Source organism: Gadus macrocephalus, chromosome 3 (assembly GCF_031168955.1).
Source record: "Gadus macrocephalus chromosome 3, ASM3116895v1".
In the NCBI taxonomy this organism is placed as follows: Eukaryota; Metazoa; Chordata; class Actinopteri; order Gadiformes; family Gadidae; genus Gadus; species Gadus macrocephalus.
The window spans coordinates 1613541-1629376 of NC_082384.1; the positions used below are offsets into that span (position 1 = coordinate 1613541).

Below are 15836 nucleotides of genomic sequence, written 5' to 3' on the forward strand. Positions count from 1 at the left end.
AGGTCTGTTTCTTTCGACCTGCGGGCCTGCTGGCCCTGTCCTTGTTAGAACTTTCCACTAATTCGTTCCTCCACAAGACAGTCACAGGACTTACAGTAAGCCTATTTAACCAAAACACCAAAACACCAAATAACAACAACTCGTTTACTCGTTTCAAAATAGGGAATCACAATGCGTCTTGGTCATTTAGAACCACAGCGCCTAGGGCATATGTGCGCGCGCACGTCAATCTCTTCCGGAGCTCCCGTCTCTCTCACTCGCTCGTTTATCTATAATTTTAGTTTGTTTGATCAAAGAGACACTTTACCTGCTGCTCGGCGTTCAGACGGGGCAAGAACAGATCAAACGACTCTATCCTATATATGGCAAGACAACTTACCCTTGAGCTCTGGTCGTATGATCCGTTCGCGTCCCGTCCTCTGGCCCGGCAGCTGACGAGTCCCTATTTCCTCCTGGTCGTGACGCCAATATAACGGAGATTAACCGAGATTTAAAACACTTAGACTAATTTAAGAGAGAGAGTGCAAAAGAAATCGAGGGGTCCGGAGCAAGAATTGACAAAAGACTTTATCGTGCAGAAAAACAACAACGACAACAGCCTGAGTAGGTTTGCAAAGTCACTGGCCCCACATTGGGCTGCAGCCTCACTTATACACGTATAGGAATTTCTTTGTTTACAATGGAGTCACAACGGGGTTTCCTTTGTCCCTGATGAGGTTTTCCGCCTAGTCTCTTCGTCTCAGCGTGTTATCAACCGTGCCCCGGTCTGAGGTCCGCAGGGATTAGCCTTGTCAGTCAAAATGACCCACGCCTGAAAGGTGGAGGTCAACATGACTTGACCCCGCAGTTCCCAGGGCATTTCTGCGTGCCTACCATCTGGTGTGAACCCAGACTCAGGCGTCATGTGCTTTCCACTATTTAAAATATTAAGCCTATTAATAATCATGGTTTACTATAGAATATACTCACTAATTTCTACCACACTTGCATCACTTTGTGCTTTTTCTATGATGAAAGCACTAGTTTGGTAATGTGCCAATGTGTGTGTGCTCAGAGACGCGCGAGTGTTTGTGTGTGTGCGTTTGTGTGTGTATGTTTCTCGGTATTTGGAAGTATGCAATGTCAGCCAACGTGGACCCATTAGGTACGCTAATTGGATTCCCACTGTGGCATATCTGTCTGAATTCTGGATTGGATCAGACTGGCCTTCATCCCTTCTTCCTCATTATTTAATCTATCTGCCATCACCCCCTTCCCTCCCTCACTCTCTCGCTCGCTCTTTCTTTCATCTTTCTCTTTCAACCCATCATTCCTTCCATCACCGTCATCTCCTCCTGGTGCTTACTCGATCTCCTCCCTCCCTCCTCTGACGCACCAGGTGTTCCTCAGGAGCAACAGGTTCTGGAACCCCCAGGGTCAGATTTGCAGAGCCGGGCCACACAGGGCCCTCGGTCTTGGCCGTCCCATGCTCAGCTGGGCTCATGGATTGTGGTTTGCGTTCAGTCGCCCCCCACTGGTCACACAGCAAGAAATCACAACACTGTGAGATGTTGGTGAATGAACTACTGCTTTATCTTTAATTTAATAGCCTTTCATGGGCTTTTCTAGACTGGGTAGTCCTGCCCATTCTACCCTGGTACTTGCTGTCCATCTCGTAACATTACACGTACGTTGATTGTTGATAGTCATGCAATCTTTCCATCAGGGCGTTGAGGACGGGACCTGTTGTTTACTGAGCCTGACAGAAGTCCTGGTGAGCCTGTCCAATCCTCCCCCCTCCAGCATCACTCAATACTGGCAGCCGCTCTCCTCCTTTCCTCTCCTCAGGGTCTCCACACATCGGAAATCATTTAGAGTCCTTGGAAGGCTCGTCTGACATAACTCTGACAAAAGTTCAGGGAAAACTGATGTGCAGCATAATAGTCTGCCAATGCCCGTTGTGGTTCTTTCTTTGGCTGTTTAGACCCATCCATTTCATTTCATTGTCAGGTCGCCCTCTCAAATGCCTACACCCCATCTCTCTTCTTTTCTATTTTCCCAAACGCCTTCCCTCTCTCACTACTCCCAATCTTTCTTCTTCCCTTTCTCTCCCCTTCATTCAAGTATTTGCTCAATGAAAGAAAGTAAGATATAGAAAGGCTCTCCCTGTCTTCACATGCCCTTACAGACCCAGAAATATAAAGACTCTTCCTGTCCACTTAAGTCCGGATTCCTGATAGATCGTGAAATAAAAAAAAAAACTTCCTGTTCTCATTAGTCCTGATAGACTCATTAATAGAAAGGCTCTTCCTGCCCTAATATCTCATGATAGACTCAAAAATAGAAAGGCTTTTGTCCTCATGTCCTGATAGACGCAGAGTGAGCCCCTTTTGGTGGTTTTATCTCTGTATCTCTTGAAACTACCTTTTTACCTTATTATCAAACATAGCATACCTACAAGCTGATGATCATTCAAGGAATCAAAACAATGAAGAAAGAAAGAAATACTTAACTGTGGGCATTGGTGGGCCCCTGTTCAATCTTCCTTTATTTTCCATTCAAAGCCCTATAACCTTATTGAATTCTACACTTGAGCAGGGTTAGTTACTACACTGAACATCCCTCCATTAACATTTTCCTCATCCAATCTTATTCTGGTTCTTGATCTTTCCTTCCTTTCATTCACTCAGAACCACCATGAAAGGTTGTAACACAGCAGGTGTTTCCTCCCCCACTAGCCACACAGCTCTTTTCATTGGGTTCAATGTTCACCCTGTCTTCTCTGCCCGTTCCATTTGGTACAGGGATAAGCCTCACATTCTTCATAACATACCAACCACCATAAAGGCAGTAAAGTGGCAACCAACTTGATGGACTTGAACTTGTTTTCTTCCCCTGTGGCTGCAGATCTTCCTGGATGCCATCACCATCCGGTTGGGCAGCATTCCCCACGGCAGCGCGGTGGACCCCCTGGAGGGCGCGCCGGCCGGGACCACCTACACCAAACAGACTGTGTACGAGTTGTGCGCCTGCGCCAACGGCAAGCTGTACCTGTCACCGGCGGAAAAGGGCTCCACCTGTCAGACCACCAGTAATTTCTGTCTATGGAGCTGAGAACGGAGGGGGTGGGGGGGGGGGGGGAGGGGGCGCCACGCCAGGGGACGACTAGTGGGAAGCTAATGCAACTGGATCAACACAGACTGACAGCCTGGCGGGAAGGCGGCCAGCTAGCAGGCCAAATCACAATTCTCATGGACATGAGAAGCGTTTTGGGACTGGCTGTGACCACATGGCCGTCGGGCAGAGCAGATTCCGCTCCTACAGATTCTTTCGTCCTTGATGAGTATGTCCTCTCGGGTCGATCTGGATAGTGACTCCACACTGTAGACAGGGATATCAACTATTGAATTTCCACACTGCAGTGCGCGCTCCGCCGGGTTGCCATTAACAAGAAGCTCGCCAAACACCGTGGACAACAGGAAAGGGTTTGCCTGGCAGATAGTGAATAAGACACACAGACAATGACTGACTGTGGGGTTTGCCCAGCAATAAGCTATGGCTACCTAACAAACCAGATTTATACCAGAAAGGCCTTTACCTATTCCCCTCTCCCCCTTCAAACCCCAATCTTCCACCCTGCCAACTGCCCTCTAAAGGCCGGTTCAGACTAAAAAGACGAGACCATCCCGTTATATCATCCTTTATGGAATGATCATACCAAAAGCTTATACCACCATTTCTATGGTAACGCATCAAGATTCCTTTTCCTGATTCTGTAGTGTGTGCGTTTACCAGTTTGACAGCTGTCAATCAGCACTGTACACTGATTGGCTGAGAGTGGCAGTGCAGTTAAAAGTCTGCTCACATTTGATGTGTAGAATCTTGCAGATGGCCTCCGACTACTGAGAACTACAAATAGACCACTCACCGTCAGACGAAACGTTGTGGAACAGCAATTTGTTTCCCTCTCGTCTTTTTGGACCAAACCAAGCCTTTAGTCTTCTCTTACCTGGTCTTGACTGTACACAACAACAGTTGTTTCATAAGCAAATAGCGTAACTTCTTTTTTTGTCTCCAAAATAAACAAATCTCTTGTTTTTGTTACACAAATTAGATTGCGATTATCTGCCATCTTGGGATTTATTCGAGCACTGCATGTCTTTTCTCTCCTTCTTCCCTTCACCATTATTGTGTTGCGTGGTCCTAATTCTCTGGCCATCTCCCCACACTTCCCCCTTCGTCATCTTACTTTAATTTCCGGTTTCCTCAAATCTCTAATATTTTTATATCAATCTGTCTCTCTCTGGTTGTTCCTTTATGTTTCCGGGTCTTGGTCTTCCCTCTGCCTCCCCCTCCCCCGCCAGCCCATGTCACCATGCTCTGTATATCATATCTCTGCACTCCTCCTCCTGCCAGACTAGTGAAAAATAAATCAATCAAATATACAAAACTGCCATTCTCTCCCTCTTCATGGAACCATATTTTGCGCTCTCAGGACATTCTCAGGACTGTCTGTCTGTTGCTTCATCTCTGTTAGCCTCTTCTACATTATTTGAACCCTACTTCTACTCTTTCTTTCTCCCTCAGCCTTTTGGTTTAACCTGCAGCTCTCTCTCTCTCATTTGCTCTCTTTCACCCTTTCTATCTTGTTCGCCCCGTGATCAGCTCTTTGTTTGGCCTATTGCTCCTTCTCTCTTTGTTGAACTCTCCTGCTCTCTCTCTCCCCTGCTTTCTCTCCCACTCCCACAAATTATTTTCTCTCTTGTAAACCCCTGCTCCCCTTTCTCTCCTCATTCCACTCTTTGACTCATCTCTGACCTTTACGTCCCCCCTACTCACACTCATACATCGCCTTCGCCTCTCGCTAAAAACAAACGAACCCACAGGGAGCGATATTCCTGAACAGTGACAAGCCAGTAAACACCGGAATGGTTATTTTTATTCACACCAAACTGAAAGAAAGCATCTTCATTTCCATGTCAGAGAACCCATGACAGCAGTAAAATAAATTTGGACCGGGGGATGGGTTGTGGTACTATTTTTCTATTTGTCTCAGATGGGTGGGGGGGAGCTCTTTCAATCACCTCAAGACCAAACACATCAAACACACACACAAACACGCAGAGACACACACACACGCACACACAAAAAAGACCACTAAATAGGGGAGGATATGTTGGCAGGGAAAAGAGATTAGCTTGTGGTAAACATGGAGAGGGATCACGTCCGGTTCTCTGGCAGGCCATTCCCGGGTGCCTTGGCAAAAAAAAGCACATCCCAGTTTGAACCATTAAGACACCCTCCACAAGACTCATCTGCAAATCTCTCTGGACAAATGTTCCTGCGATCTTTCTCTTGCGATTCCTTCTGCTCGCTGTCTATCTAGTTCCTCCTTTCTCCTGGTTTTGTAAAACTTTTCAGTATATCCACCTGAAATCAGAGTCCATCCTGGTTTAAAAAATGTACATTTCTGACGTGCCCTTATGGTTTTATTCTTGATACTGTAATAAAAAAAGCACAAATTATGATGACGTGTATATATCAATATCAATACAATAAAAGAATATTGTTCTTAAAAGCAAGTGTGTTGATGTCAATGTAAATATCAGGAATTAATCACAAAAGGGTTTCTCTTAACAATTATTTCTTATTCGTATGAAATGAATGACAATAAATTAAAGAATTGCCGTTCTACTTATTCAGCTGCTCTGATATTTGAGGATGACACAGTTCAACGTAATCAGATCAGAGTTCGAGTTTAACAAAACTAGGACAACGAGAGATAGGTAATGAGTACCAGATTGAGTATCGTTACCCCTTACCCTTACCTTCAATTTCAACTTAGACAACATTGCAATCACGCTGTATTAACTTGGGGAAAAAACAAGTAGGGCCCTATCTTGCACCCAGCGAAATTTACTTTCTACACCGATGTGTAGAATGTATCGTTGCTAGTTTGCACCCGGCGCAAAGCTGATTTTCCCCCGCACCAAACTCGCCCCACTAAACTTGCACCCTGAGAGGCATGTTGGTGAAAAGCAGAGGCGTGTTCTGGCGCAAATGATATATGGTGCTATCGTACCGATAAGGCAGTTGCGCAACTGACCGAAAAATACCTGGTCTAAGGACACTAGCGGAAAGGCCAGATAGTTTTGCAACGTAAGCTTAGACACCAGTAGGCTATACACAGCACAAACATGCAAATTATTTGCCTAAGTGAAATATTATGATGTTGATGTGGATTGTGGAAACATTTTTTTTCCATAGGGGCTGCATGAATGAACACTGTAGTAGGCTATGCCATGCGTTAAAATAATAATGAAAATAATAAAAAATCTTGTTTTAGGGTAACTGATAACGTTAAATTATTTGGAAAAGAACAGCTGATACAGCTGTAATTAGTTGTACTTTTAAATCAATGCATCTGCAAACACTGTACAGCAAACACATATTTTCTTGACACACATCGTGTAAAAGCTCATAACCTTTAGGATTGATGAATATTTGATCGTTAGAAAACAGTTTTACCGCAAGTGAGTGTTTAAAAGAATGACTTGATGAATGCGGGCACGTGTGTGTTCACCATCTATTTAAACACACGCAAACTAAACACGTAGCGCATAATACAGTCCATTGCAATGTATATTAAAGGGGGGACAAATTAATATAATGTATATTAATAATAATAATGTATACAATACTGATAAAAAACAATGTTTGTTAATGTATTGCCGCATATCATTAATTAGTATATGCTACACGTGACCCTCCTAAGATGGCGCAATTTGATTGGTTCGCTATTGCGTGGATAAAACCCACGGCCTTATACTCGACAAAACACGAGAGGTCGAGAAGGACTAGGGTTGAATGATCAAGGCTTTATTGCGACTGAAGAGAGTAACAACATCTTTTTGTTTGCAAAGAACTGCCCCAACCGGGCCGCGATCTCTGAGGTAACCCCAGCATCTGTGACTTCCTAGACCAAACACAGAGCTCTAAAATCAAATCTACGGGCACTCCCCGGTCCCCATTAACATTTATCTCTCCCGCTCCCATGCCCATATTACATTCTCATACATTCAAGCATTACGTACAAAAGAGTTACATATTAAACATTACAGTTACATGAAGTTGCATATTATGCATTAGTTAGGTCTTTAATAAAAATCCATTCACCTCCTTGTTTATTAAGCCGACCTTAAATAACCATGGTTTACCACATGCGTTTAAGAGATGAGTCCTGTGAAAGCAATATTATTTTGAACAGTAAAATAGGCATTTGTAATCGCTAACAATGCCACATAATTTGTCTGTGGCATATACAGTCATAATCATGAAGCTAGTAGCGACAGATTTTGACCGGGGTATGGATAAGTTAACTTAAGTTAACATCTAACTTGAAGCATACGGAATAAAAATTCTATAGTCAAAAAACGATAGGGGGTTTGGCAGATGTCTCTATAAGGGGCCATTTATATGTAAAAAAGACGTTGGGGGTTCATCGGAATGCAGACATTTGTTTGACATAGGAAGGCCAGGTAATATCAGTAGTGTTTAACATTTGGCTCCATTGTGACAATATTTACCTTATATTCTTGTATAATTTATACTTAAAGTTAAAGGTTGGGTATGGGATTTGCGAAATGCCAGCAGATTTTGAAAATACACAACTCAAAATGGTCCTACCCCCTCTCCTTCAACGCTGACTCTGACTCCACCCATTCCAAGTACATGGACGCGCAATCATGCACGAGCGAACACAGATGCGCGAGAGCGAGTCATTTGCTAGTTAGCTAGCTCCAGTAGCTACCGCAGGATAACAAACGGAAGCTTGCACTGGGTCACGAGGTTTGAGTACGTGCACGAAGGGGTCACGCGCGGGGGAGGGGGAGTGCAGTACGACCGTTTGATTGACGTACTTACTGTCCAATGCAACTCGGTGGCAATGGAAATCATTGGCTGGAGTTTTTCGAGCCCTGCCCGTTCCACAGATGATTGACTTGTTTAATTTTCATGTCAGTACTTCTAACTCAGTGGCTGTAAGTGGGTTATGATAAGGATTTCAAGTAATTTTGCAAAAATTGCCAAAAAAGCGAATTCCATACCCAACCTTTAACCTTACTTATACTTATATTTATTATCCAAGTCCTGGTTTCTCAATGGGGCGGTACCGCCCCCTGGAGGACGTTCGCACAACCTAGGGGGGGCGCTTGGAACTTATTTTTTTGGGGGATTGTACACTTTCATGGTTTAATTTTTGTGAAAAAATAGGAACTAAATAGCCTATTTTCATTTATTGGTTTCTGACCCCTCTACCGTCTCAGCTACTTTTTACTGTAAATGCGCAGTGTAACGGTGGTCATACAGCGCGGTTCGGTCCTGCACACGCCCGGACATCAGTTACATCAGTTATCATCATGATCTCTATAGTAACACTGATAAACATAACCCAAGTTCGCGGGTTAACAGTTCAATAACCAACACAACACAATCAAACATGGCCGATTGTCACGGTTTGGTACACAGAAAGCTAGGGTGACTCAAGCGCGAAGCAAAAGCAGGATAAGTTTTAAGGTATTTATTCCTCAGACAAATAAAGTTCCAATAAAGCTCAGAAGATCCAAAAACATAAACTCAGTCCGAAAATTCCAAAAAGCAAAAAACACAAAAACTCTGACCAAGAATCGAAAAAAGGCAATGCACATTGACAGTAAATCCATGGGGTACTCCAAAAGGCAGGGTAAACAGACGGGCAAAGGTTGGCAACAAAATCAATCCAGAAAAAGCGAACAAATCCACAGGGTAATCCAAAACTCAGAATAGAAACAGTCCACGGTCAAAGTACAAGCAATCAGCAATCAGCAAATCCAAAATAGACTGTTCAAGACTAGGGTTTACTCACAGGGGTTCAGTGAAGACTCAAACAGAGTGAAAAGATCAGGCTTAAATACAGTGAGACAAAATGGCTGAACAAATCACATGACTAATTAACAGGGGGCAGGTGAGTCTGCTTAAAGGGCAACATCACCCATTTCCATTAAGCTTTGTATCGTTAGAAACCCCCTCATATTTTTGAATGATCGAGCATCATTCCCTTATTTTCTGGAGAGACTGGAGAAATCCGTATCGATCTCCAACACTTCCTGTTTAGAATGACGCAATATGAAGATTTTTGCGTAGAAGTAAATAGGAAGTGTAAGAGGGGAGGATTCTCGCAAGACTACAACCACTAGTCCCACCCCTCTATAGGGGGTGGGACCCACTGACGCTACAGACCTATTAGATCAGTGCCAGTGGGTGGGACTTCACCAGCAGAAACTAACATCCACAGTGTCTGAAGCTAAGCTAACAGAGGCTGTTGATACAACTGAAGTACAATGGTGGAGGGTACTGGATCTGACATAGAAGATGGCACCATGCAAAAGTTCAACATTTCGAAAGAAATACAAACAAGGACTACCGTATTTTCTGCACTATAAGGCGCACCGGATTATAAGGCGCACCTTCAATGAATGGCCTATTTTAGAACTGTTTTCATATATAGGGCGCAACAGATTATAAGGCGCATAGAATATAAGATAGTGCAGTCAAACGTTTGAATGGGGTTGCGTTATGCATCGACTAGATGGAGCTGTGCTAAAGGGAATGTCAACAAAGCAGTCAGATAAAGTCAAACTTTATTAAGCGTTCTGACAACTCCGTTCACTCCCATGGTAACGATGTTCAAACGTTAATGTGCATATTAACAATATCTCCCAGCCTTGTTCAGTTGTAAAGACGTAAAAGAAACACAGTCTGATACCGCTAATTCAAACGTTAGTGCATAACTCAACATTGTTCGGTTACGTATAACACGTAAAGCTCACTGTTTCAGTTAATTCCCCGTCCGCGAATTCTTCTTCTTCAGAGCCCGAATTGAACAGTTGGGCGAGTACGGCATCCAACTTGCCCGGCTCCATCTCGTCATTATCAGAGTCAGTGTCGCTGCTGTTGCCTGGCAGTTCAGTGATTATTCCTGCCTTCGTGAAAGCTTTGACCACAGTTGAGACTGATATATCAGCCCAGGCATCCACGATCCATTGGCAGATAGTGGCGTAAGTCGCCCAGCGCTGTCTCCCCGTCTTGGTGAACGTGTGTTCGCCTTCTAAGGCCCCGTCCACACGAAGCCGATTTTTTGGTGAATCCGCATAAGGGGCCATGTCCACCAAAATTGTTTTTAAAAGGCGGAGCGCTCCGTGCACTGCTTTCAACGCGTTTGTGCGCGCCGCTCAAAAAAGCGCACGGAGCGTTTTTCGTTTGCCTCATTAATACGCGTCATCGCTTGTATCCATAGATATACAGCTTCTATCTGTTGGCTCCATCATCTGGCATCTGACACCTGGTTGCTCCTACAATTTTATCAGAAAATTAATGCAAGATTAATAGCGGTCGGCAGCAACAACGCCTCCAGGGAAGTGGTCGCAGTGAGGGAGACCTTCAACCGCTATTTCTCATCTCTGCCTGGTCGAGTAACTTGGCAGGATGGAATTGAGTTGATTATTTTTTTATATATTTAAATCAAAAAAGGCGAAAAACCAAAACTAATAATTAAATTTCTTAAATCAATCTAACATTCATGTTGTATGCTGGATTACTTCTGAAGACAAAAACACACCTTTAAAGGCCCCATGCCATTAAAATCACATTTTTCCTGTTGTTCGTTAAATAACATAGGTCAGAATAAGTTTGTGACCTGTGGTAAGTTTGAAATCTATGCAGTTTGTCTGCTGAATGCAATAGCCAATGAAAGGAAAAAGACAGAAGAAATGAGCCAATCTGGATAAGGTGACACTGTTACATAGCGTTGTCAAATTATTATTCATGGCCCTGCCCACTTTGTTGGTTCATAACCGCCCACAGAGAGTCGCGATTGAGCTACTGCTAATACGTGTATGTAGTTCGCTGCGTAGTAACAGGCTAGTTACAGAATTTTGTTTGCAATGGCAGAACGACATCGAACCTGTGTGTTATGCCAAGGCAAAACGTCCACATTGCATCTCCTGCCAAAGACAGAGGAATTAAGGGAGACATGGTTGCAATTTTTTTTGGAGAAATTCCGAAAAACTATGGAACCAGATTGGTGCTGTGTTCGGAGCATTTCAAAGACGATGACTTTGTCAACTTTGGGGAGTACAGCATCGGGTTTGCATCAAAGTTGGTTTTGAAACCTGGAGTTGTGCCATCACGGAGGTTGCCCACTTCTCCAACAGCCGTAAGTAATTTTATCTACACAATGAAATCCTATATCAAAAGTTATATGCAACTACATGATCTATAGGCCCATCTTGGACAACGGTAGCATGAACAGGGGTCATCCCTATGTTCCCCGGGTCCTATGTTCCCCGGGTCCTATGTTCCCCGGGTCCTATGTTCCCCGTTTTTCCCAAAAAGGGTCCTATGTTCCCCTGTAGACATACATACCGGGGAGCATAGGACCCTTTTTGGGAAAAGCGGGGAACATAGTACCCTTTTCTGGGAAAAGGGTCCTATGTTCCCCGCAATCTATCAATCTTTAAAGTGCGTATTGGAAGTTAGATACTGCAATGAAGAATCATATAGGAAAAAAATTCAAATACACGATTTCTTAGTTTTTATTAATAAATCTACACTACAAGTGGCATCTTGAGCCGTTTTTGTGATACAATTTTACTTCCGCATCTCAAACGCTCGTTTCGAGCGTGACGTAGGAATTGGTAGACGGACGTTCTAATCATCATAGACTACATAGGCAACATAACAATGGATAACAGTTTCGGACCACTTCCGTACAATTTTGAGCCAGCTAGCCGTGAGGGAGAACAGCAACCACCTAATAGGGGGAGACACCATGGCAATAGGAGGGAGATAGAGTTGTGGTGTCAAGAGAATCAGTGGAGAATTGGGCAGGTGTCTTGGTGAGTGACTGGCATTAGCTTGAGTTAATATTAGCTAATGACAGCAAATGATGGCCACGGATCAATATTTAACAGGCATAACTTTACTAGTACTTGATTATATATGAATCTACAGGATGTATAACTCACCCACTAATAGGGAACGTGAGCTGGGCTTAGACCGTCGTGAGACAGGTTAGTTTTACCCTACTGATGTGTTGTTGCAATAGTAATCCTGCTCCGGCGGACGGACGGGTGGGCGAGCGAGAGAGTGCGCGATCAAACTGAAAGAAACGAGCGAAGTTAACCTCACATTTCCTTTTGATAGGTGCTTGTGTGGGAAATGCCAGCCAATGAGCTCAGCTGAGGAGAGCATGTGTTGCAGGGAGGTGGATCCCTTCTGGGCTCTAGTGGAGACGCTAAACCCCAGACCAGACGTAACATGCCTGACTCTGCATCCAGGCTTTGAGGGATGCTGTCTGAACCCCTTTGTGCTCCAGGTAGCATACTTGGCCTTCAAACAGGAGCATGGCCCTCTGCAGGCCAGCACACACGAGTATGTTCAGTTGTCCACATTCCTTAATAAAATAACTATAAAAAGATCCTAGTTTACCAAGTAAATAGAGCTCAAGTCACAGATTCTGGGGTTTTGAAACCTGCTGAAACCCAGAATTTGTGACTTGCTTTATATGTTGAATGGACTTTACCAATTTTATATAACTGAAAACATTAAACATTTAAATACATTAATTGGTAGCAATATCAGAACTCAATTGTTTTTTTTTCTGTTGTAATTTACCTTATTAATACCATTAACAATATCACCCTTTTTGATGACTAAGTTTAACTGTCGATATTGTTTCCCTATCCTAAAGGCAGTATCGTTACACCGCATACAGGCAGGTTGTCCGCTGGGCCTATGGAATTCTTGGCAGGCACATCAGGAAGCCCTTACCTGCATGCATTGTGTCTGCCATCAGACGGCAGTTTCCAGAGGAACATGGGGTTTATAAAGGTTTTGGGTGGCCTCATTTAAATGACAGTCAATAAAAATAATGTCTTATTTTATAGAAACTTTTAATGATTCTTTTCTTTTAATATTTAGTTCTTGCAGTTTAAAAACAAAAGGAACATACTGCAATACAAATTTAAACGTAAAATTAACCACAGCAACAAAACTAAGATACAGGATTAGAACTTCATAAAATATTCCTGTGTAGCATACATAAACTGTAGACTAGAACATAAACTTATTTCAACCAAAGCGTGTGTGTCAAGCAGGACCAGGTGGTAACCGCAGGCAAACCTCCAGAAAAAACCTAGGGAAAGAATAGTTTTGTTATTAACTTCATTAATAATAAAATGCAGATAATCAGAATGGGGGAAATAATTTAAGAATCCAGAAGTTCAAGTAAAGAGGGATCTTTCCCTGAATGGATCCATGTGCCAATAGATGTGTCTTTCTCTTGGTTGCAAATGCAGATACCACATAACTCCATGGTCCCACATCTATCTCTGAGATTAAATGTGGCTTTACAATATAGTGTACAAAATACCTAACAGTGTTTTAACACTAATTTCCTGTGTTAAAACGTGTGTGTCGTGCAAGATACAAGCCAACAGCCTCATCCTTGCTGATCATCTGGAAGGATGTGGAAAGGGGGGCAGGTGCAGAGGAGGACAAGTCAGCTGAGCTCTCTTGTAGACTCCTTGGTGACCTGGAGTAGGCCTCAATCAGAGACTCCATAAGGGCAGATGCATAAGCTGAAGAAAGAAAACAAATGTTTAGATCCAATTCAGGGACTTAATAAAAGTAAGTAATAAAGTAATAAAAAACTAAAACAGCTTACCGTACGATGGCTTCTCCTTGACAGGGCGGACGACCCAGCCTCCTTTGCGGAACCTTGGGTAACGAACTCCATATTGAACCTCGCCGTCATGTGTTCGTGCAACCTCTCGACTTCCATTGTGGTTGTAATGCAGGGCTGCCAAGAGAAGCCTGTAGAAAAAGCAATTCACAAGCTGCTCTTATATCCAAGTACCAATTTAAAATGAATGCAGTTGCAGCCTCACTGTACCATACTCATTTCAATATCACACTATTTACCTGCTGTACATCCCAAGGAAGGAGAAGCCAGTGTGCTTAGGTGCAAAGTGGAGGATAAGCGAGTGAAAGGCCTCCAGGGAAAAGGTCTGATGCTGTGGGGACAACTGCCGAACATCCTTCAACAATGCTGTTCTTGTAGTGACACTCTCCAACTTAATAGCTACAGTTGATCCTGCATAAACAACAACATAACATGTGTTCCAATGTTAATAGATGTCCATATTAGTTACATACACTGATTAGGCATGATTATATAATTACTTCCAGTATCACACAAGTTTGAACAGTACTTTGTTTATGTGTGAGCACACTGGGTTATACAGCTCCAGAAAAAATTAAGAGACCACTTCAAATGTTCAGTGTCTCTTGTTTTACTCTTTAATGGCATATGTTTGAGTAGTATGAACATTTTGATTCTATAATATAAACTAATGACCACATTTATACCAAATTAACAATAAAAATATTGTCATTTAGAGCATTTTCAATAAGTAATTCAGGGATAACGATTTAAGAAAAATCCAGACTGGTGGCTTAATTTTTTTTTCTTCGCGGGCTGTATATTGATGGAGTGCTGTGGAACACAAATTAACAACGCACCAACAAGAACTTTGACCTCTAATCATATTCAGCCACACATGTAGTAGTATGTTGTACCTGGTTCCAGCCACTGCTTGTTCCTTGCTTCTCCCTCCAAAGGGAGATGTGCACAGGAGGGAAATCCAGGACTGTCATGTTCATGGATGTCCTGAACATGGTTCACCATGCTTTGCCACTTGGCCTCCATTACATTTGGATCCCCATTAGGTGTGGAAGCTGCAGTCCAGTATAGGTGGTTGACAATCGATGGCCTCCACAGCTTAAGGTCCTCACAACCCCTCTCCTTTGCAGCAGCATCTAGCGCTTTTCCTATGCCTGTTTCAGAACATAAACACAATTTTATGTTTTTATTTTAACCAAGTGTTCATCTAAACAAACCTATAAACATCAAGTTACTTACTTTTACCAACATGCCAGATGTCAAAGAAGTGACTTGTTCCTTCAGGGCACAACTCCTCCCGCACCCACTTGGCAACCTAAAGAATGAGACAACATTTCTTAAAATTAGTAAGGCTGGGGCGCCAGTGGCACAGTGGGTACAAATCTGTCTAATAAAGCAAAGAAAATATCGTACAAAAATAAATAAATTAGTAAGGCTTTTTTGAGCATTTGCTCCTTACAGCGTGTCAAAATCAACAGCCCACTGTAAAATTAATGTAGGGGAACATATAATGAATACACTGATACATATGTCTTTCTTGTTTGTCTTTACCTGGCGATTTCTGTCGGTAATAAGGGCTGAAACTTGCAAGTGTTGCTCCTTGAGAAATGCTATGGTTCGCTTCAAACCCTCCAGCTCACACCAGTTGCTGCTTGGTACCTCTGAGCTCTGTAAAAAACATTAATCAGTCATATAAGAAAGTGTGCCACATCAAAAAGAGAACAACTGATTTGTGTGTCCACTAATGGTAATTTACTTGGACAAGTTGAAGATCCAAAACCCTGTTGATGCGGTCCTCAATCACGGTGTAGGTCCCATACTTGGCACAATGACCAGGAGAGTCTGACCTATGAATGTCATGATGAATAGCTTAATTAATTAAAACATTTAAGCCAAAAAACACTGCAATGGATACTGTTACTTAGCTACTCAGAACCACAAAAATAAACTGAAGGCGATCTCCACACGCGAAGACGGGACACATGCAAAGATTTGGCAAGGATCAGCAAACAACACATGGCACCCTCACTGGCGACCAATAGAAGCTGGTCCTATGCTGCTGGCGGTCACCAGTACG

The 15836-nt window shown here is 43.0% G+C and overlaps 2 protein-coding genes across 3 annotated transcripts in view; one reads left to right on the forward strand and one right to left on the reverse strand.

The window, feature by feature from the left end:
• Positions 1–3108, forward strand: part of LOC132453326 (zeta-sarcoglycan) — a 607697-nt gene extending 604589 nt beyond the window's left edge. Inside the window, exon 8 of the mRNA XM_060046170.1 lies at positions 2887–3108. Within this exon, the coding sequence (XP_059902153.1) occupies positions 2887–3093 (207 nt within the window). The 3' untranslated portion in view covers positions 3094–3108. The remainder of the gene's footprint in view (positions 1–2886) is intronic.
• A 10325-nt stretch (positions 3109–13433) lies between these two features.
• Positions 13434–15803, reverse strand: LOC132453766 (uncharacterized). 2 transcript variants are annotated; one of them, XM_060046707.1, is made up of 7 exons: positions 15516–15803; positions 15311–15427; positions 14999–15074; positions 14656–14913; positions 13999–14170; positions 13742–13890; positions 13434–13655 (listed from the first exon to the last, which is right to left on the reverse strand). In XM_060046707.1, the coding sequence occupies exons 4-7, from the start codon at positions 14783–14785 to the stop codon at positions 13465–13467; spliced, it is 642 nt and encodes a 213-aa protein (XP_059902690.1). In that variant the 5' UTR covers positions 14786–14913; positions 14999–15074; positions 15311–15427; positions 15516–15803; the 3' UTR covers positions 13434–13464. The 2 variants fall into 2 exon arrangements, with proteins under 2 accessions (XP_059902690.1, XP_059902691.1); XM_060046708.1 differs by having other exon boundaries at positions 15311–15803.
• Between the last annotated feature and the right edge of the window lie 33 nt (positions 15804–15836).

What these genes read in the sequence shown, in the direction of transcription:
- LOC132453766 (XM_060046707.1), bottom strand. Translation starts at nt 14,785, where the DNA reads ATGGAGGCCAAGTGGCAAAGCATGGTGAACCATGTTCAGGACATCCAT. An exon ending in CAAGCAGTGGCTGGAACCAG is followed by an intron (nt 14,171 to 14,655) that starts GTACAACATACT and finishes TTGTTTATGCAG; the next exon opens with GATCAACTGTAGCTATTAAG. An exon ending in CAAGGAGAAGCCATCGTACG is followed by an intron (nt 13,656 to 13,741) that starts GTAAGCTGTTTT and finishes TTCTTTCTTCAG; the next exon opens with CTTATGCATCTGCCCTTATG.